The sequence below is a fragment of the Salmo trutta genome, chromosome 31 (assembly GCF_901001165.1).
Source record: "Salmo trutta chromosome 31, fSalTru1.1, whole genome shotgun sequence".
In the NCBI taxonomy this organism is placed as follows: Eukaryota; Metazoa; Chordata; class Actinopteri; order Salmoniformes; family Salmonidae; genus Salmo; species Salmo trutta.
The window spans coordinates 30,297,826-30,320,583 of record NC_042987.1 but is presented as its reverse complement, the minus strand read 5'-3'; the positions used below and the strand labels follow the sequence as shown (position 1 = coordinate 30,320,583).

The 22,758-nt window shown below is 43.0% G+C and overlaps 1 protein-coding gene across 3 annotated transcripts; it reads left to right on the top strand.

Moving 5' to 3' along the window:
• The first annotated feature begins 4,103 nt into the window (after positions 1 to 4,103).
• On the top strand, positions 4,104 to 21,232 carry LOC115169922 (schwannomin-interacting protein 1). 3 transcript variants are annotated; one of them, XM_029726045.1, is made up of 7 exons: positions 4,104 to 4,282; positions 6,771 to 6,883; positions 12,872 to 12,989; positions 13,245 to 13,448; positions 19,132 to 19,255; positions 19,550 to 19,643; positions 19,967 to 21,232. In XM_029726045.1, exons 1-7 carry the CDS (start codon positions 4,253 to 4,255, stop codon positions 20,016 to 20,018), a joined length of 735 nt encoding a protein of 244 aa, XP_029581905.1. In that variant the 5' UTR covers positions 4,104 to 4,252; the 3' UTR covers positions 20,019 to 21,232. The 3 variants fall into 3 exon arrangements, with proteins under 3 accessions (XP_029581905.1, XP_029581907.1, XP_029581906.1); XM_029726047.1 differs by lacking the exon at positions 19,967 to 21,232 and having other exon boundaries at positions 19,132 to 19,269; positions 19,550 to 19,640; XM_029726046.1 differs by lacking the exons at positions 19,550 to 19,643; positions 19,967 to 21,232 and adding an exon at positions 19,508 to 19,531 and having other exon boundaries at positions 19,132 to 19,269.
• The last annotated feature ends 1,526 nt before the right edge of the window (positions 21,233 to 22,758 follow it).

Below are 22,758 nucleotides of genomic sequence, written 5' to 3'. Positions count from 1 at the left end.
CACCACTATATATTTTCATATCCTACTCTACAGAACACACACACAGACAATGGAATTGAGTCACAAGAACTACGCAACATGAAGTGTCAGCGTCTTTGAAAGTCTAGCATAGATCAGGGGTGTTTGTCTTCGTGTATCTTTTCTTGGAAGTCTTGAATGTCAGCTGGTTAGTTGCCGTAGGGCTTTGAGTCTCCGGCTCTAGTGATCCACGACGGATTCTGGAGATGACTGATATCCTTGGGCGATCACACTACATCTCTCCCTGTATCGTCCAGAAGCGGTCTTTACATCCGGCTCAATGGTTTCACTCTCGGCTCATCGCTGTCCCTCGGTGGGTTGGCATTTCGATCACTAGTCTCTTCAGAAGCAAGTGTGTCTCTGCAATGACTGTAAGTACCATTTTTTGTGTTATTTTTGGCATGGGTAATAGATGTGTGATGGCATGGCATGTCAGAATTACATTATATGGTTCCATGATTCTCGCATGGTAATTTGATTGTTTACTGACCGTTCTCTGTCTTTGAGTAACACTGTCGTAGCAACACTATATCGGTTCTCTGTGAGCCATCACTCTGAAGGGATGTTTACATACAGCATGTTCAGATGGAGATCCGGTCAGCTTTTTGCTGCTCTCTCAACATCACATTAGATGTAATCACGTATGGGGGCCTATTTGTGAGCGACGTATGATGTTACACAAATGACATCAGAGCCTAGTGTAAACCTTTGCCGTGTTGCCTAATGAGAACATTTGCACACCAAAAGCACTTCTTTATCCATCTTCATCCTCTTCCTCTCAGGAAAATGGACGAAAGGATGGAGATAAAAATTGACCTCTATCCCAGGCCTGCCTCAGGCCCCAACCAAGAATTCAGCCCCTCCCCCATGCTTGAACCAGGCTCTTTCCACAGTCAGGGTCATTTAATGGAGGACTTTGACATGGATGTAGAGGAAGAGGGCTATAGAAAGAAGGTCACAGAGCAGTGGTGCGACTGCAACAAAGATGCATGTGAGGAGATGGAGGAAGGAAGAAGAGAAAAGGGCAGAGGCAAGATGGTTAACAGTCTGAGCTGGGCTGAGGAGCTGCAGGACATTCTCATTCCTGTGGCTGAGGCTGACTGTCAAAGGAGAACAAGCAGATCATTCGACATCACTGTAAGTGCTCTCTCTCTCTCTCTATCTCTTTTATTTCTGTGTTATGATGGTGGTGATGAAAGGTAGAGAGTGTGTGTGTGTGTGTGTGTGTGTGTGTGTACGGATTGTCCAGTTGATGGCACTGTTTTTCTTTCAGTCCCTTCCACTCCAACACAGACTAAATATAACACAGCATACCTCAGCCAGCCAGTGATAGAATAGAGTAAGCTATTAGCTGGAAACGGATCCATCCTTTGACCAATCAGAGGTCATGAGGAAGTGGTGTACCATTAAAGAGTGTTGTGACACATCTATCCCGTCACTGGGTTTCAATTGTACCATGTGGACTAGTATTTCCTCTCCAACTCTTTTATAGTCACAGTATATCGCAAATAGATGAGGGGAAGTGATGGAGTATGACTCATAGGTTAATTAGTTTAATCAGCCACAGTGAGCCACTGCTGCATGGTGACACAGCAGCCTCCGTGTGTGTGTGTGTGTGTGTGTGTGTGTGTGTGTGTGTGTGTGTGTGTGTGTGTGTGTGTGTGTGTGTGTGTGTGCATGCGTGTTTGCCTTCTATGTGTCTTATGACTCACCACACGAGGAATGATGGTCAAGAAAGAAGAACAATTCTCCAGGAGGAAAACAAGCAAAGTGTACACTCAAAAACATACAGGAGCAGTCCAAAGTTTGGACACACCTATTAGCCTGGTCTCGCCACCATTGATTTTGTGTGTCTTCCATTCACTCCCATCCTAATTCTTTATCTATCTCAACATGTCCTTGAATTTCTCCCTTCACATTTCTTCATCATGCCATCTTTCCGTGTCACGCTCTATCAATCATGGTGTTCCCATGGTGGAATGGAGAGATAGAAAGATGAAGGTATAGAAAGACAGAGAGATTTGAGTCAGAAGAGGATATTCATATGATAGGTAAGATATGTAAAACCTCTATGTAACTGACAATCTCTTAGAAAAAAATATTAACTATTGGAATCAAGACTTAAAAATGTCTAATAATGGCACAATATAGAGGGAATATTGGAACATAAATAGTGAAATTACAGTTAACGAAAATGTAAGCTTAATTCAGTATACATTAATGTTTAAAATGTATTATAGAAGAGACGATGGCCGAGTCATGTCTTAATTGTAAAACTAACAATGACTCAATAATCCATGCCTTCTGGGAATGTAATAAAGTCCAAAGGTTATGAGCCGAGTTAGAAAGTTGTCTGTCGGAAGTATTACAATGTAAATCTACTTTTAATCTCTGTCTGTATATTTCAAGACATGGCATATGAGGGTGCAGTGAGATACCCGATGGGTTGGACAATTCTGTTCTCGCCAATTCTCTTAAAAAAGATATATACTTAACTGTAACTCTAGCAAATAATATGCTTCTTTATCTAAATATTGAAAGAGTGTGGGCAATGGAGAGGAACAAAATGGTGCAATTTGAGGAGATAGGTGTGAGAACAGGTGGATCTGGGCAGGTGTGAGAACAGCTGGGTCTGGGCAGGTGTGAGAACAGGTGGGTCTGGGCAGGTGTGAGAACAGGTGGGTCTGGGTAGGTGTGAGAACAGGTGGGTCTGGGCAGGTGTGAGAACAGGTGGGTCTGGGCAGGTGTGAGAACAGCTGGGTCTGGGCAGGTGTGAGAACAAATGGTTCTGGGCAGGTGTGAGAACAGGTGGGTCTGGGCAGGTGTGAAAACAGGTGGGTCTGGGCAGGTGTGAGAACAGGTGGGTCTGGGCAGGTATGAGAACAGGTGGGTCTGGGCAGGTGTGAGAGCAGGTGGGTCTGGGTAGGTGTGAAAACAGGTGGATCTGGGCAGGTGTGAGAACAGCTGGGTCTGGGTAGGTGTGAGAACAGGTGGGTCTGGGCAGGTGTGAAAACAGGTGGACCTGGGCAGGTGTGAAAACAGGTGGATCTGGGCAGATGTGAGAACTGGTGGGTCTGGGCAGGTGTGAGAACAGGTGGGTCTGGGCAGGTGTGAGAACAGCTGGGTCTGGGCAGGTGTGAGAACAGGTGGGTCTGGGCAGGTGTGAAAACAGGTGGGTCTGGGCAGGTGTGAGAACAGGTGGGTCTGGGTAGGTGTGAGAACAGGTGGGTCTGGGCAGGTGTGAGAACAGGTGGGTCTGGGCAGGTGTGAGAACAGGTGGGTCTGGGTAGGTGTGAGAACAGGTGGGTCTGGGTAGGTGTGAGAACAGGTGGGTCTGGGCAGGTGTGAAAACAGGTGGACCTGGGCAGGTGTGAAAACAGGTGGATCTGGGCAGATGTGAGAACAGGTGGGTCTGGGCAGGTGTGATGTCTTTGATGTTTGTGTGCGTCTGTTGTAATTTAAAAAAATCTTTCTTTAACTAGGCAAGTCAATTAAGAACAAATTCTTATTTACAATAACGGTCTACCCCGGTCAAACCCGGACAACGCTGGGCCAATTGTGCGCCACCCTATGGGACTCCCAATCACGGCCAGATGTGATACAGCCTGGATTCGAACCAGGGACTGTAGTGACGCCTCTTGCACTGAGATGCAATGCCTTCGACCACCGCGCCACTCATGAGCCCTTTTACATGTGTATGTTTTGTAATGTTAAAAAATGAAAGAAAGAGAAAGAGGGGAATGGAGGATACAGAGAAAGAAAGAGATGGAGGAGCAGATAGCAGGTATAGAAAGCAGCAGCTAAACAGTCACACAGAGGAGAGTAGTGGAGAGCGCCTACGTCTTTCCATCAGCTGCGCAGAATCTCTCCCCTCTCCCTCTATCCATCCCTCTCCCCTCTCCCTCTATCCATCCCTCTCCCCTCTCCCTCTATCCATCCCTCTCCCTCTCCCTCTATCCATCCCTCTCCCTCTATCCATCCCTCTCCCTCTATCCATCCCTCTCCCCTCTCCCTCTATCCATCCCTCTCCCTCTATCCATCCCTCTCCCTCTCCCTCTATCCATCCCTCTCCCTCTATCCATCCCTCTCCCTCTCCCTCTATCCATCCCTCTCCCTCTCCCTCTTCTTCCCCCTCCCTTCTGCATGTAGTTGAGGTATATGAGTGGGTCTCCTGGGTCTGGCTCACTGCAGTGTATGGAAGGGTAGGGCTGCTGCCTGTACAATGTGCTGAAGAATGGTGCACCAGGAGAAACGTGTTTACCAGGTGTGTGTTTGTATGGTGTGTGTATGTTCTTGTAGTATAATGTGTTTACATGTATTGAAATACTGTATGTTAGGTTCATATAGCAATGTTAGGTTAATATAGGTATGTTAGATGAATCTGTGGGTTATGTATTTATGTGTGTGTGATTGTATCACACCAGGGTGTGTCCGTGCGTATATTTGACAAGATTGCACATCTATTTCCGACTATATATATTAGCCTGTAGTTTTTGGTTTGCCATCCTGTCTGTGTACATTTCTGCTGTGTATGTTGTTTGGAGGTGTGCATTTCTGCGTATGTGCTGCTAGGTGTACGTGTACATGTGAGGTATGTTAGTGTTTTTACAGCTAAGACGTTCAGTATCATATACCTAAAACATCATACAGTGTGTGTTGTTTATGTTTCATATGGGCTGTGGTGTAGATGGTCTATCTACCCAGTAAGACAGTACCTGGCTGTGTGTAGATGGTCTATCTACCAGTAAGACAGTACCTGGCTGTGTGTAGATGGTCTATCTACCAGTAAGACAGTACCTGGCTGTGGTGTAGATGGTCTATCTACCAGTAAGACAGTACCTGGCTGTGTGTAGATGGTCTATCTACCAGTAAGACAGTACCTGGCTGTGGTGTAGATGGTCTATCTACCCAGTAAGACAGTACCTGGCTGTGTGTAGATGGTCTATCTACCAGTAAGACAGTACCTGGCTGTGTGTAGATGGTCTATCTACCAGTAAGACAGTACCTGGCTGTGTGTAGATGGTCTATCTACCAGTAAGACAGTACCTGGCTGTGTGTAGATGGTCTATCTACCAGTAAGACAGTACCTGGCTGTGTGTAGATGGTCTATCTACCAGTAAGACAGTACCTGGCTGTGTGTAGATGGTCTATCTACCAGTAAGACAGTACCTGGCTGTGTGTAGATGGTCTATCTACCAAGTAAGACAGTACCTGGCTGTGTGTAGATGGTCTATCTACCAGTAAGACAGTACCTGGCTGTGTGTAGATGGTCTATCTACCAGTAAGACAGTACCTGGCTGTGTGTAGATGGTCTATCTACCAGTAAGACAGTACCTGGCTGTGTGTAGATGGTCTATCTACCAGTAAGACAGTACCTGGCTGTGTGTAGATGGTCTATCTACCAGTAAGACAGTACCTGGCTGTGTGTAGATGGTCTATCTACCAGTAAGACAGTACCTGGCTGTGTGTAGATGGTCTATCTACCAGTAAGACAGTACCTGGCTGTGTGTAGATGGTCTATCTACCCAGTAAGACAGTACCTGGCTGTGTGTAGATGGTCTATCTACCCAGTAAGACAGTACCTGGCTGTGTGTAACACAGTAACTGTCTCGGTCTCCAGTGTGAGGAGACTAGCGTGGGTGGAGCGTTGGCTGCTTCCTCTACAATGGGAGCGTCCATCTGTGATTTATGATGTTACATCACAGCACCATCTAATCACTATGCGCGCGCGCGTGTGTGTGTGTGTGTGTGTGTGTGTGTGTGTGTGTGTGTGTGTGTGATGTCCCTGAGGGATGTGGGCGCAGTCACGGACTGTAAACATAAAATCTGGAAAGGAAAATCATGTTTACTGTTGCATGATGCATTTCCATTGGATCTCTATCTGTGTGGTTGCAGGAGCAGGCCTCTATGAAGAAAGGATGTGTACGTCGATCTAAAAGCTATATGACACAAACAACCTGCCCAAGAAACAATGTTCTTTGGATGTAGTGGGTGTAGAGTACAAACAGAAAGAACAGGAAAATAGAGATACAGGTAGATCAAAAAGTAGTCAGACATGGGAGATGGGACAGACCAGGTAAAGAGAGGAAGAGGAGAGGAGAGACTATATGACAGTTAAGATGACAAGAGATATTAAAGGCGAGGACAAAGAAAGATGAGATAAAATCAATGCGAGGTGACTGCACATTTATCTGTGTGTGTGTGTGTGTGTGTGTGTGTGTGTGTGTGTGTGTGTGTGTGTGTGTGTGTGTGTGTGTGTGTGTGTGTGTGTGTGTGTGTGTCTGTGTTCCGCCCGGATGCGTTGCTCTTTCCCTTCTCCTCACGACTCACTGAGTCCACAGTGATTTAACATCCCAGCAAGTCAGACTCCATTATAACGCTCCAACCATTCCTTCTTCTTCATCCTCCCTCCTTCCTTCACCCATCTCTTCTCTGTGTGCTTGTATGACCATACCCCAACTCTACATCTCTCTAGTCCCTCGGTTTAAGCAATACTATACTATGCGTTATTTGTTGTTATACTGACTATAGTTTTCACATTTTACTTAATTGTCCCACCTACTATATATTTTAATGTTGTCCAGTCATCTTAGTTCCTTTGCCTCTTAAAAATGCCAATGAATTAAAATCCTTCATCTTTATCATTGGGTTGATGCCTGTTTTTATCATCAGGGTTTTTACTTGAGGTTTATTGTGGTATTGTTGTACTATTGTACTGTGGAGTATTGATCTCTTATATATGCCTCCACCAGGCCCAGAGGAATGACAGAGAGTCCATCAGGCAGAAACTAGCCTTTGGCAGTTTCTATGACGACGAGGAGCCAGCCATCTACACCAGCTGCAGCAAGAATGGCATTTCCTCCCGGTGGGTGTGTCTGATGGTGCTAATGCATGAGTATACCTGATAGTGTGCGTGTGTTCGTGCGTGCATGTGTCTGTCTGCTTGCTTATGCTCTTTATCGGAAATAGGTAGGTTCATTTGGAATTTTTTGTTTAATTTAGTGTGTGTTGTAGTATTATAAAATATGGGATCACCCGTAGTTTCAGGACAGTTTTAGCTGCTGCGGTATCAGTATGCAATAATAGCGTCATACTACAAATATTGAGTCAGTTGTGTTGCACCCTTTCCACCACTAGATGGTGTGATGCTGTGGAGCTCAGTGAGTGTTTGACGTACTTTCTAGCGGAAGAGAACTAGGCACAGGTCTAGGATCAGCATTCCTTCTGTTTAAAACTGATCATCGTCTCTAGGGGTAGCCTCATTCTACTCCTTGAGTAGAGAGCAGAGACGGTAGAGAAATTGATACACCCCAATCCCTATTTTTTCTTTTTGGGGCGGGGCCATTCTGGTCTACTTATATCCCCTGGGCAAACATCTCACTGGCGAACGAGAGGGGACAATAAGAGAGTGAACGTTATTTATAATACGGTTTACATGGAGAAAATCAGACCTCTCTGAAATAGAAATGGATAGCCCTCCCTTCAGCAAAATATATTTTCCCTAAACCCTCCCTGAACGCTTAAAAACAAATGACCCTCCCATATACCAAAAATTATAATAAAAACATAAAGTGGAAAGCAGAGAACATGCTTACCGTTTACTCTCACTTCTTGGACAGACCAGAGCCTTAGATATGCAGTTTTAGAAACTGTTCTTTATCCTGTACGCATTAGATGGCAGCGCATGAATTTTGATAGAGCAAAGAACTGCGGGCCAGAAGGTTGTGGGTTTGCAGACCAGCCATGGACAAGAGCAGGGGTGGAAAGATCTCCTTTATAGTAAAAGCATTGCACGAATCTATCATCGTGTTTGCAGGTCCGAGAAAAAATAGCCTTTTAAAAAATGTCATGCAATTCTATGCCATGTACATATTAGCTGAATCTTTTTTATTACCACACAAATAACTGAATTTACAGGCTAAGAATGGACAGAGAGATAGGCCTGTGTGTTCATTTGATCATATTTCTTAATGCAAAATCAGTGTGTCGTGTTTGCAACGAAACTGTCCCTGTTTGCAAATATTTTAATCTGAGATGTTATTAGGAATCTGAGCATGGTACTTTCAAAAGTTAGGCCTATCTTTCCACCCCACACAGAGTAGGCCTACTGACGGAAAAAATGTATGCTTTAACTGCTGGCTAATGTTACTCTTCTTCCCTTGCTTAACCCAACGAGAGAAGGTCACAAGTGTTTCCCTAAAGGCTGTCTGGGTTTAAACATACTCTGGGCCTGTTGTACAGGAAGGGAATACCTTAATCAATTGATAGTGACAGAATTATATTACTTCCCAAGAAAAGTCCATGTTTTGTCTCCTCGGCTATAGAAGGTTGTAGCTCAGCATCTGAATGTCAAAGAAACAAAACAAAATATCCCCATATGCATCCGAGTCACGTCTTACCCGGGTCTTTTACAGCTTGTTTCTAGCAGAAAGCATTGCGGGCTAAAGCACTAATGAGATCTGTTTTATTTTCTTCAAAACTAACAAGGGGTAGGCCTGTGAATTTTAAAATGTTCTTTAACTTTACAGCCCTTCACCGACACGGAGGAAGGCCATTTAAAGAGTGTATGGTGGGTGGAGGAATTGACCGACACATCTATGGATATAGCCGCTTATAGCCTAATTTAGTCTGTCAAACAGGTAGACTGACCTCATATTTAGTAAATAGGAAGAAATAGGCTCCAACACAAAGCCCTCTTGTTGTTAGTAAAGTCTAACTAAAATTAAGACGGTTTAAATGAATTATGCCTACTGGAATTTGACTACTTTCAGCACCATGAGCCGTCCATTTCGGATTCATTGTGCTGAGGCTGCTGCTTCAAGTTTCAGCACCACAATGTACGTTACTCAAATCTGGCTTATTGTGAGGTCAATAACTCTGATAAATACATCATGGGCAAGAAACATATTGTTTTTAATCAAATCAATTATAGTAGTAGCAAGCTATCAAAGTAGTTCTCTTCACCTTCACGCTCTCCTTCTCAAACTGAACAGAACATAGGCTATAGACTAGTCCGCATGCAAGATAGTGCATTCTTTTAGACTAGGCCTAATCAACAATTCTTTTCAGGAGAAGCCTTTGACTCTACTCCTGAACTATAACCGTAGGCCTACAAAGCACAGCCATTGGTTAGGCACACAAAAACGTTTTTTTTTTTTATCAGGAAGAGCAAACAGGCCGGGGCTCAGGGTTATAATGTCCAATGCAGCCTAGTTTTATTTACACCATCCTAGCAGCTATCTTAGAAATACAACTTTACTCTGTGCTTCTCCGAGCATGCACTTCGTAGCCTACAGCCTATGGATCATTTGATTGAGACTACACTAAATGGCCTATAGGCGCACATGATATTGCACGATCAGCAGAGAATCAGAGATGAGGGGCGGCATCGGGCACACATTGATATATATATCCTAATAAGCATCTAGTTCTAAAACACTGAGAAATATAGAAATTCCATAAATTACAATTACAAAATACTAAACCCTCCCCTTGACTGAAATGTAAAAAGCGATGACCCTTGCCCATTTTCCTCCAGGTAACCAAGCTGTAAATTCCGATCCCTCCCTAAGTAGACCAGAGCCAGGTGTTACATCTCTCACGTGAGCATGACAGATATTATGGAGGAACCATAAACTCACACAGGAAAAGCATGCTCACAGTACACAGAACCAAAATATAAACACAACAGTTTTGGTCCCATGTTTCATGAGCTGAAGTAAAATCTCCCAGAAATATACCATACACATAAAAAGCTTTTTTCTCTAAAATTGTGTGCACAAATTTGTTTACGTCCCTGTTAGTGAGCATTTCTCCTTTGCCAAGATAATCCATCCACCTGACAGGTGTGGTATATCAAGAAGCTGATTAAACAGCATGATCAATACACAGGTGCACCTTGTGCTGGGGACAATAAAAGGCCACTCTAAAATGTGTAGTTTTGTCACACAACACAATGCCACAGGTGTCTCAAGTTTTGAGGCAGTGTGCAATTGGCATGCTGACTGCAAGAATGTCCAACAGAGCTGTTTCCAGAGAATTGGATGTTCATTTCTCTACCATAAGCTGCCTCCAACGTCGTTTTAGAGAATTTGGCAGTACTTCCAACTGGCCTCACAACTGCAGACCACGTGTAACCACGCCAGCCTAGGACCTCCACATCGGGCTTATTCACCTGTGGGATCGTCTGAGACCAGCCACCCAGACAGCTGTTGAAACGAAAAAGTATTTATGTCTGTAATAAAGCACTTTTGTGTTGAAAACCTCATTCTGATTGGCTGGGCCTGGCTCCCAAGTGGATGGGCCTATGCCCTCCCAGGCCCACCCATAGCTGCGCCACTGCCCAGTCATGTGAAATCCATAGATTAGGGCCGAGTGAATTCATTTCAATTGACTGATTTCCTTATATGAACTGTAACTCAGTAAAATCGTTGAAATTGTTGCATGTTGCTTTTATATTTGTGTTCATTATAATTACCAAGCCATTGAGCGAGTTACTTCCGGGCAACAACAGAACCACTGGCCTAGGGGATAGGGGGAAATTTGGGATTGGCCCTTTGTCTGGAAGTGGCAGATGCCTTTTTTTATTTATATGTCAAAGTGTTAGTTTATCCTCCCTGAAATGAGTCATTTAGGCGGAGAAAATCCCACAGGGGGAGACAAGAAAATGTATAGAGAAAGACAGAGTGGCTTCCCGGAAAGCTACATTGATTTCTCTGTTTTTCACCCAGTAACAGTAACACAAGAGCTTCATTCTAAAGGGCAAGACGAGAGTCACTGACTGTAAATGGCTGAACGGGGAAGGATACAGATGTAATAAGCTTACAGCACATGGACATACTGATCAATGTAATCTTCTCACACTGACTTATAAATACTCATCAGCTCATAGCATAGTGCAAACACACAAAAACAAATGCACAATGTCACTTCAAATGACACAAATGTCACACGCTAAAATACTGTGCATTCACACGTAACCACTGAATCCACAAACCCAAAGCATACTACACCCACACACTAAGTTTATGAGTATAGACACACGAGGTTATGCCATGCCTTCAGAAATGGCAAGTCTCTCTGACGAGTGAACTACACCTACACATTTTCCTGGAAAAGGGGTTGGTGTTTATCCTAAATAAAGGGGACCGCCCCTTTTCAGTCCAGTTTAGGGAAGTGCTCATCTGTCTGTGGTCAAGCTACTGGAAATAAAGAAGTGTTGCCTCTTTCTGTCCACTGCTCCTATTGAACGTTCTCTGGTCACATGACCCTTAGTGGAGGTCAAAGTGTACCTACCGGTACATTGTAAGGTGGAAATTCCAACGCTAACAGGCTTTTAGGGGTTGAGTGCAGTTCCTATTCCAACTTTGAAGCAAGGAGTCTAGGTTTCAACCAAATTCTCACATCTTGTTTAGTGAGAGCTTCTTGAATGAATGACGTATGGACTGTTATGATGACTGAAAAGTCTTGCTTACTGAAGGTGACTGAGAGTCTGTTTGACTCGTCATCACTGTGGCTGAGAGATTTCAATGGTTCCAATTATTATGTCATGTTATGGGTCTGGTTGTTTCATTTACCATTTTGTTATTGCTTGTGACGACATATGATGTTACCAAACGAAACCGCACAATGCCCAAGGTAACATAGTAAACAAAAATCCGGAACGCTCAAGTTAGTATGATATGTTACTGTTGGTATGGTTGCATAAGACAGAAGGTAAATACAGCAAACTTCTAGCAACCCAAAGGTTGTGTGTTCGAATCTCATCATGGACAACTTTAGCAGTTAATTAGCAACTTACTAATTTTTAGCTACTTTGGAACTATTTAGCATGTTAGCTAACCGTTTCCCTAACCCTAACCTTAACCCTTTAACCTAACTCCTAACCCTAACCCCTATTCTAGCTAATGTTAGCCACCTAGCTAATGTTAGCAACAACATTTCGGGAATTTGTAAAATATCATACGTATTGCAAATTCATAACATATTGTATGAATGGCAATTCGTAACATATTATACTTAATGGATGATGGACATCCACAAATGAATACATACCATACGAAACATAGCATATCATACTAAATGGAGGGAGACCAATTCACGTTTACTGTGTTATGTTTACCCCTGAGTCCAGGTTGCACACAATCCCTTCTGCCCTCATTCACTCCCCTGTGTGGATCTGAGTGAAGGGAAGGGATAAGGGAGATACCTAGTCAGTTATACAACTGAATGCCTTCAACTGAAATGTGTCTTCCGCATTTAACCCAACCCCTCTGAATCAGAGAGGTGCGGGTCGCTTTCTTAATGGAAGGCTATGTTGTCAGGGGCTAACTGCCTTGTTCAAGAACAGAACGGCAGATTTTTCCACCTTTCCGGCTCGGGGATTCAAACCAGCGACCTTTCGGTTACTGGCCCAATGCTCTTCACAGCTAGGCTACCTGCCGCCTCTATGGCTGGGTTACTGGTGTAAAAGCAATAGCTCCACCTTTCATGTTTTTTGAAAGTCAGACCTTAGATTAGCGAAGGACAGTGAAGGAAATGCAGCCAGGATTTGTAGGATTATATGGATCAGGGGTAGGGTTATATGGATCAGGGGTGGGGTTATATGGATCAGGGGTAAGGTTATATGGATCAGGGGTAGGGTTATATGGATCAGGGGTGGGGTTATATGGATCAGGGGTAGGGTTATATGGATACATTTGGAATTGAGCGATTATCTCGCCCCCTTCCTTCATCTAACTGTATTCCTCTCCCTCCTGCTCCCCTTTTTTTCAGGCTGTGATTTGATTGTTCAATCTCTCTCTCCCCCTCTCCTTTTCTATCTCCTGTCCCTCTCTCTCTCTCTCACTGTCAGGCCTCAAAGCGGTGTGAACCTGCAGGTGTGTTTTGTGAATGACAGCAACAGTGACAAGGACAGCGATGCAGAGGACAGCAGGACAGAGACCAGCCTGGACACGCCGCTGTCACCTGTGGTACACGCTAAAGATGTAGATGTGTGTGTGGCGTGTGTTCTCATTCACACAACTGATACTTTGGAACCTGACCTAACAGGACTTAACAGGAGAAAAAGAAGCTAATTGACTGTGGAATGTGTGTGTGAGCACACACACCAATGTGTTTGTGTTTGATGACTATGAAGTATGCATGTATTTACATTACAATCTATGATTCTGTATAACTAGCCTGTGTATGTGTACTTACTGTGGTGTATTTGTGCGTCCATCCAGAGCAAGCAGAGTTCGTCCCTGTCGGACCGGGACACGGGAGAGGAGGACTCAGACCCCCTGGAGGATTGTGGCTTCTGGCGGGTGCAGCGGCGGCTCCAAGAGGAGGCACGGGTGGCCCTGGCGTTGGCTCGCCCTATGGCCCGCATGCAGGTAGAGGTGGAGAGACAGATCCAGATCCACCGCCGCTCTCCCGTCGCCGACCTGGTCAGTGTGTGTGTGTGTGTTGTAGACCTGTCATTTCTGATAAGTTGACTTGGCTGGAGAGAGAGGACACTTGAGGCCATGGTGCAGTCAGAATAACACATTTAATAGCTAGCGTGGTGTAGCGGTCTAAGCTGCAGCTTAAGACACACATGTCTGGTGTTGACATAGGTTAGAATCCAGGCTACTGCCCTTTGACACAACCTCTATCTTTCCTCATGTCAGAAAAATATGTATTTAGAATTATTCTGGGTACATGCATTTACATTCAATATGCAAGATGCATCTTCGATGCAAGGGCATAGTACAAAATTAATAGCATCGTATTTCCGTTTACAGTTGTTGGTGTTAAAAGCACTGGCTAAAAAGCCCTAATGTAATGGCTAAGAAGCCAATTATTCTCAAGATCAGATGTTGGTTGAAATGAAACTGATACCACTTTCAGTCAAACAACGAGAACAATGAAACTTTTTCATGTTTCCTGGTACAGAGAGTGAAATTCTGCCGTCTCAGCCAGTTCCAGATTGGATTGTCATGAGTTCCTGAGGCCTTTGAGAACTCTTTCCTGTGTGATCTGAGGCCCAGGGTGATGGAAAAACACTTGTACTTCAAACCATTTTAACTTACACTAACGTTCAAAAGTTTGGGGTCACTTAGAAATTTCCTTGTTTTTGAAAGAAACATTAACATTGTCTACACTGTATTTCTGATCAATTTGATGTTATTTTAATTAATGGACAAAAAATATGCTTTTCTTTCAAAAACAAGGAAATTTCGAAGTGACCCCAAACGTTTGAACGGTAGTGTATGTGCAAGCAATTAACTTCTGAGCAAGCAATTAACTTCTGAGCAAGCAATTAAGCAGGTTACTCTTATTATGATTGCAAACAAAGATAAGTAGGATATGGCATCTGGCTTGGGTTGTCCTCTGTCCTCAGTGTGTGTGTGTGTGTGTGTGTGACTATGTGTGTGTGACTATGACAGTGTGCGTGTGACTGTGTGTATGTGACTGTGTGCGTTTGACTGTGTGTGTGACTGTGTGCGTGCAAGAGGCCTGACAGGCAGCCGGGGCGGGACAGAGTGTTTATTAGCCTCAGCTGGTCGACCTAGCAATTTACTGGAATAAACAGTCGACTTAGTAATTTACTGGAATAAACAGTCAATTTAGTAATTTATTGGAATAAACAGTCAATTTAGTAATTTACTGGAATAAACAGTCAATTTAGTAATTTACTGGAATAAACAGTCGACTTAGTAATTTACTGGAATAAACAGTCAATTTAGTAATTTACTGGAATAAACAGTCAATTTAGTAATTTACTGGAATAAACAGTCAATTTAGTAATTTACTGGAATAAACAGTCAACCTGGTAATTTACTGGAATAAACAGTCGACTTAGTAATTTACTGGAATAAACAGTCAATTCAGTAATTTACTGGAATAAACAGTCAATTTAGTAATTTTCTGGAATAAACAGTCGACCTAGTAATTTACTGGAATAAACAGTCGACCTAGTAATTTACTGGAATAAACAGTCAATTTAGTAATTTACTGGAATAAACAGTCAATTTAGTAATTTACTGGAATAAACAGTCGACCTAGTAATTTACTGGAATAAACAGTAAATTCAGTAATTTACTGGAATAAACAGTCAATTTAGTAATTTTCTGGAATAAACAGTCGACCTAGTAATTTACTGGAATAAACAGTCGACCTAGTAATTTACTGGAATAAACAGTCAATTTAGTAATTTACTGGAATAAACAGTCAATTTAGTAATTTACTGGAATAAACAGTCGACTTAGTAATTTACTGGAATAAACAGTCGACCTAGTAATTTACTGGAATAAACAGTCGACCTAGTAATTTACTGGAATAAACAGTCGACCTAGTAATTTACTGGAATAAACAGTCAATTTAGTAATTTACTGGAATAAACAGTCGACTTAGTAATTTACTGGAATAAACAGTCAATTTAGTAATTTACTGGAATAAACAGTCAATTTAGTAATTTACTGGAATAAACAGTCGACCTAGTAATTTACTGGAATAAACAGTCAATTTAGTAATTTACTGGAATAAACAGTCAATTTAGCAATTTACTGGAATAAACAGTCGACCTAGTAATTTACTGGAATAAACAGTCGACCTAGTAATTTACTGGAATAAACAGTCGACCTAGTAATTTACTAGAATAAACAGTCGATTTAGTAATTTACTGGAATAAACAGTCGATTTAGTAATTTACTGGAATAAACAGTCGACCTAGTAATTTACTGGAATAAACAGTCGACCTAGTAATTTACTGGAATAAACAGTCGACCTAGTAATTTACTGGAATAAACAGTCGACTTAGTGCTTTTTTGGAACAAGCTTTAGCACTTCTAAGAAATTGGTAGCTACCTAGAAGTAGTGTAATTTTTATATTTTCCCCGCCCTAAGATTGTGGTGAATGAGTTGTAAGTACGACCATACAGTCATTGTGTGTCAGACCGAGTGAATTCCCCCCTGACTGGAGTTTTACTGAACTCTTTATGTGTGTGTCAGTACCTAAACAAACAATAGTGAGATGATGGCATTTAACTTGCCCCGGTCTAAAGAAACTGCTCTAAGATCAGGATAACAGAAAGGATTGAATTATTTGCATATACATTGCCTTCAGAAATTATTCACACCCCTTGACATTTTCCACATTTTGTTGTGTTACAGCCTGAATTTAAAATGGATTAAATTGAGATGTTGTGTCACTGTCCTACACACAATACCCCATAAAGTCAAAATGGAATTATGTTTTTTTTTTTTTTTACCAATTCATTAAAAATCGAAAGCTAAAATGTCTTGAGTCAATAAGTATACAACCCCTTTATTATAGCAAGCCTAAATAAGTTCAGGAGTAAAAATGTGCTTAACAAGTCACATAATAAGTTGCATGGACTCACTCTGTGTGCAATAATAGTGTTTAACATATTTTTTTTATGACTACCTCATCTCTGTGCCACACGCATACAATTATCTGTAAGGTCCCTCAGTCGAGCAGTGAATTTAAAACAGATTCAACCACAAAGACAATAGGTTTTCCAATGCCTTGCAAAGAAGGGCACCTATTGGTAGATGAGTAAAAAATAAAATAAAAATCAGACATTGAATATCTTTGATCATGGTGAAATTATTCATTACACTTTGGATGGTGTATGAATACACACAGTCACTACAAAGATACAGACGTCCTTCCTAACTCCGTTGCCAGAGAGGAAGGAAACCACTTAGGGATTTCACCATGAGGACAATGGTGACTTTAAAACAGTTACATGTTTTAAATGGCTGTGATGGGAAAAAAACTGAGGATGAAACAACAACATTTTAGTTACTCCACAATATTAACCTAAATGACAGAGTGAAAAGAAGGAAACCTGGACTGGAAAAAAATATTCAAAAACATGCATCCTGTGTGCAATAAGGCACAAAGGTAAAACTGCAGAAAATGTGGCAAAGAAATTGACTTAATGTCCTGAATACAAAGCATTATGTTTGGGGCAAATCCAACACAACACATCACTGAGTATCGCTCTTCATATTTTCAAGCATTCTGGTGGCTGCATAATGTTATGGGTATGCTTGTCATCAGCAAGGACTAGGGAGTATTTTAGAAATGGAATATAGCTAACCACAGGCAAAATCCTAGAGGAAAACCTGGTTCAGTCTGCTTTCCAACAGACACTGGGAGACATTCACCTTTCAGCAGCACAATAACCTAAAACACAAGGTCAAATATACACTGGAGTTGCTTACCAAGATGACATTGAATGTTCCTGAGTGCCCTAGTTACAGTTGTGACTTAAATCGGTTTGAAAATCTATGGCAAGACTTGAAAATGGCTGTTTAGTAATGATCAACAACTAACTTGACAGAGCTTGAAGAATTTAAATAATGTGAAAAATGATGTGCAAATATTGTGCAATCCAGGTGTGCAAAGCTCTTTGACATTAGAGAATTTTGTGCGTATTATTGATGACAAAAAAAGACAATTAAATCCACTTCAATCCCACATTTTAACACAAACAATGTGGAAAAAGTTGGGGGCGTGAATACTTTTTGAAAGCACTGTAATCACCCTAACCCCAAAGGCCCAAATACAGTGCATTCAAAAAGTATTCAGACACATTCACTTTTTCCACATTTTGTTACATTTTAGAAATTTGTGCGATTTAAAAGAAACAAAAAAAACATTTCACTGAAATATCACATTTACATAAGTATTCAGACCCTGTACTCAGTACTTTGTTGAAGCACCTTTTGCAGCGATTACAGCCTTGAGTCTTCTTGGGTATGACGCTACAAGCTTGGCACACCTGTACTTGGGGAGTTTCTCCCATTCTTCTCTGCAGATCCTCTCAAGCTCTGTCAGGTTGGATGGGGAGGGTCGCTTCACATCTATTTCCAGGTCTCTCCAGAGATCTTCGATCGGGATCAAGTCCAGACTCTGGCTGGGCCACTCAAGGACATTCAGAGACTTGTCCCAAAGCCACTCCTGCGTTGTCTTAGCTGTGTGCTTAGGGAGGGTTGTTATTCTGTTGGAAGGCGAACCTTCGCCCCATTCTGAGGTCCTGAGCAGGTTTTCATTAAGGATCTCTCTGTACTTTGCTCCGTTCATCTTTCCTTTGATCCTGATTAGTCTCCCAGTACCTGCCACTGAAAAACATCCCCACAGCATGATGCTGCCACCACCATGCTTCACTATAGGGATGATGATAGGTTTCCTTCAGACGTGACGCTTGGCATTCAGGCCAAAGAGTTCAATCTTGGTTTCATCAGACAGGAGAATCTTGTTTCTCATGGTCTGAGAGTCCTTTAAGTGCCTTTTGGCAAACTCCAAGCAGGCTGTCATGTGCCTTTTACTGAGGAGTGGCTTCAATCTGGCCACTCTACCATAAAGGCCTGATTGGTGGAGTGCTGCAGAGATGGTTGTCCTTCTGGAAGGTTCGCCCATCTCCACAGAGGAACTCTGATGCTCTGTCAGAGTGACCATCGGGTTCTTGGTCACCTCCCTTCCCCAATTGCTCAGTTTGGCCGGGTGGTCAGCTCTAGGAAAAATCTTGGTGGTTCCAAACTTCTTGCATTTAAGAATGATGGAGGCCAGTGTGTTCTTGGGGACCTTCAATGCTGCAGAAATGTTTTGATATCCTTCCCCAGATCTGTGCCTCGACACAATCCTGTCTCTGAGATCTACGGACAATTCCTTCGACCTCATGTCTTGATTTTTGCTCTGAAATTAACTGTCAACTCTGGGACCTTATATTGACAGCTGTGTGCCTTTCAAAATCATGTCCAATCAATTGAATTTACCACAGGTGGACTCCAATCAAGTTGTAGAAACATCTCAAGGATGATCAATGGACACAGGATGCACCTGAGCTCAATTTCGAGTCCCATAGCAAAGGGTCTGAATATTTATGTAAATAAGGTATTTCTGTTATTATTATTATTTTTAATTGCAAAAATTCCTAAAAAACTGTTTTGCTTTTTCATTATGGGGTATAGTAGATTGAGGATTTTTTTTATTTAATCCATTTTAGAATAAGGCAGTAACTTAACAAAATTGCTTCTCTCTAAACATGACTGTACCTAATGTTCCCCTGCTTGTCTAGTTAATGTTCTAACGTTGTCCCCATGTCTGTTTGTGTGCAGCTGCCCCACCTGCCCCATATCAGCGAGGGTCTGATGAAGAGGAGTCTGAGGAGGGGAGACATGAGGGACATGAGCCTGGGCCAGCTTCAGGTCATCACCAACGATCTGCACTCGCAGATACAGAGTGAGTACACACACGTACGTATGCACATGCACCACCGGAGGCTGGTGAGAGGGGGACGGCTCATAATAATGTCTGGAATGGAATAATGGAATGGTATTAAAACCCATAGAAAGCATGTGTTCGATACTATTCCATTAATTCCATTCCAGCCATTACTATGAGCCCGTCCTCCCCAATTAAGGTGGCCCCAGCCACCTGTGGTACACACCCAATCTACCTTTCATCACCAACATCATAACTCTGTTGTTCCAGGGGCTATGAGGATGTTAAGATAACGTTGTGGTGACGTTGCAGGCCTGAATGAGGAGCTGGTGCAGCTGCTGCTGATCAGAGATGAGCTCCATGTGGAGCAGGATGCTATGCTGGTGGACATAGAGGACCTGACCAGGTGACGATCATATTGTACAGTACTGTGAACATAGAAGCACACACACATACTGTACATGCATTAAAGCACACACATACACACACACACACACACACACACACACACACACACACACATACACACACACTTGCGCACCAACACCACTAATAGCACCACCATTAGGTCTCTGTAGTAACCTTAGTTCTGGAGGTCAAGTGCCATGGAAAGTCTCAGCTAAAATACAATCTTCTGAAAACAAACTAGTCTTTTTTTTAAAGGATCTAATGATGATTTTTCATGCATTCTTTAATGTAACTGTTATTTGTTGTTCTTTCTTGTCACAGGCATGCTCAGAGCCAGCAGAGACACATGGCAGAGAAAACCCTCTCCAAATAAAACCCATGGTCACCTGTCCCCATCATCACCTACGTCACATGACAGCCACAACCAACTCAGAGCACTGGTCAACAACCCTGGTCCTGGAGACCAATAAGGCTTGCAGGGTTTTGTTCCAGGTCAGCACTTTCACACCAGATATAACTGATTAATACCTTTGATGACTAGGCAATTTGTTGATTCAGGGTTGTTTTAGTGCTGGGCTGGAACAAAAGCCTGTACATGCTTTAGCTCTCCAGAACGAGGGTTGTTGTCCATGGCTACAGAGGGACCAAACCCAACCGGGAGTCATACAATGTCCTGAGTTTTAAGTGTTCAGGCAAAACTCCGGGCCCCAGTCATAAACCATGTGTCATAGTGACAGTTTGATCACAGAAGATGACTAGAGTTCTGTTTGTTGCCCCGCTCAGCCAGTCGTGGTGCTTTGTAGAATACTAAACACACATAGCTGTTTGTGCTGTTGGTAAGGAATTAGCTCCTAGGCTTCCCAGTGTATAAACATTGTGGCAACTACACAGATCTTGTATGAATAATTTAGACACACAAATGGATGTAGTACAGCTGTTGTTGCATAATTCCAACTGTTTAAACACTCTGATGTTTTGAAGCTTTACTGGTTGACCCTTGATTTTGACAAATGTTTACAGACAGATTGCAATGACCTTATTTTTGTCTGCACTTTAAATTAAATGGAAGATACGAGTCCTTTTGGTGTTTTTTGTGGCAGAGTTCAAGTAATGGGGGTGCTTAACTAATATTGACACCCATATGTTCAAAATATTAACATATTTTTAGGGCGCCACCAAAGGTCAGTATGTAATTCGATCCCTGCTTTGTGACCCAAATGCTACTCCACAGAAAAACAATGTATTTTAAGACAAAATATTATTGACAGAGTCCAATCTCAATGGTTAAGAACTAAAGATGTCTGAGCTGACTGTTCTTGACAATGGTAAAGTGATAGCTGGTCGGTCTGGGCTAAATAAAAAACCGTTGCTGAGCTGGAAAGAGACTTGGATGCCTTGTGGCCTGGTTCAAGATGACATCTTTGTTCAGTATGATTAGTCCATCTTCAGCATTTAGAGAATGTCATTTTCCAGCAGCTCTTTTTGTTGTTATTATTCTCAGTCGTATTATACTAAGGTCCTTCAACTGTATTATGCTGCATTCTGAAAACGTTTTGTGTACAGAGATTAAAATTAGAGATAAACGTTTGAAGTGTTTGCGTGTCTTTATTAGTTCATTGTTGTGTTGTTATGGTCAGTATTGATACCCATCTGAACCAGATCTAACTGACAGTAGATGAGACAGTCCAAATGAATGAATGAATTGTACAGAAGGATGCTTGAGGGACCTAAGAAGGCTACATTAGCCTACATGTGCCTTATAAATATACACTGCTCAAAAAAATAAAGGGAACACTTAAACAACACAATGTAACTCCAAGTCAATCCCACTTCTGTGAAATCAAACTGTCCACATACGAAGCAACACTGACTGACAATACATTTCACATGCTGTTGGGCAAATGGAATAGACAACTGGTGGAAATTATAGGCAATTAGCAAGACACCCCCAATAAAGGAGTGGTTCTGCAGGTGGGGACCACAGACCACTTCTCAGTTCCTATGCTTCCTGGCTGATGTTTTGGTCACTTTTGAATGCTGGCGGTGCTTTCACTCTAGTGGTAGCATGAGACGGAGTCTACAACCCACACAAGTGGCTCAGGTAGTGCAGCTCATCCAGGATGGCACATCAATGCGAGCTGTGGCAAGAAGGTTTGCTGTGTCTGTCAGCGTAGTGTCCAGAGCATGGAGGCGCTACCAGGAGACAGGCCAGTACATCAGGAGAAATGGAGGAGGCCGTAGGAGGGCAACAACCCAGCAGCAGGACCGCTACCTCCGCCTTTGAGCAAGGAGGAGCAGGAGGAGCACTGCCAGAGCCCTGCAAAATGACCTCCAGCAGGCCACAAATGTGCATGTGTCTGCTCAAACGGTCAGAAACAGACTCCATGAGGGTGGTATGAGGGCCCGACGTCCACAGGTGGGGGTTGTGCTTACAGCCCAACACCGTGCAAGACGTTTGGCATTTGCCAGAGAACACCAAGATTGGCAAATTCGCCACTGGCGCCCTGTGCTCTTCACAGATGAAAGCAGGTTCACACTGAGCACGTGACAGACGTGACAGAGTCTGGAGACGCCGTGGAGAACATTCGGCTGCCTGCAACATCCTCCAGCATGACCGGTTTGGCGGTGGGTCAGTCATGGTGTGGGGTTGCATTTCTTTGGGGGGCCGCACAGCCCTCCATGTGCTCGCCAGAGGTAGCCTGACTGCCATTAGGTACCGAGATGAGATCCTCAGACCCCTTGTGAGACCATATGCTGGTGCGGTTGGCCCTGGGTTCCTCCTAATGCAAGACAATGCTAGACCTCATGTGGCTGGAGTGTGTCAGCAGTTCCTGCAAGAGGAAGGCATTGATGCTATGGACTGGCCCGCCCGTTCCCCAGACCTGAATCCAATTGAGCACATCTGGGACATCATGTCTCGCTCCATCCACCAACCCCACGTTTCACCACAGACTGTCCAGGAGTTGGCGGATGCTTTAGTCCAGGTCTGAGAGGAGATCCCTCAGGAGACCATCCACCACCTCATCAGGAGCATGCCCAGGCGTTGTAGGGAGGTCATTCAGGCACGTGGAGGCCACACACACTACTGAGCCTCATTTTGACTTGTTTTAAGG

Coding starts and splice junctions, on each gene's coding strand:
- LOC115169922 (XM_029726045.1), top strand. CDS start 4,253: ATGGTGCACCAGGAGAAACGTGTTTACCAG. Junction 12,990..13,244: donor ACACGCCGCTGTCACCTGTG/GTACACGCTAAA, acceptor GCGTCCATCCAG/AGCAAGCAGAGTTCGTCCCT. Junction 19,644..19,966: donor GACATAGAGGACCTGACCAG/GTGACGATCATA, acceptor TTCTTGTCACAG/GCATGCTCAGAGCCAGCAGA.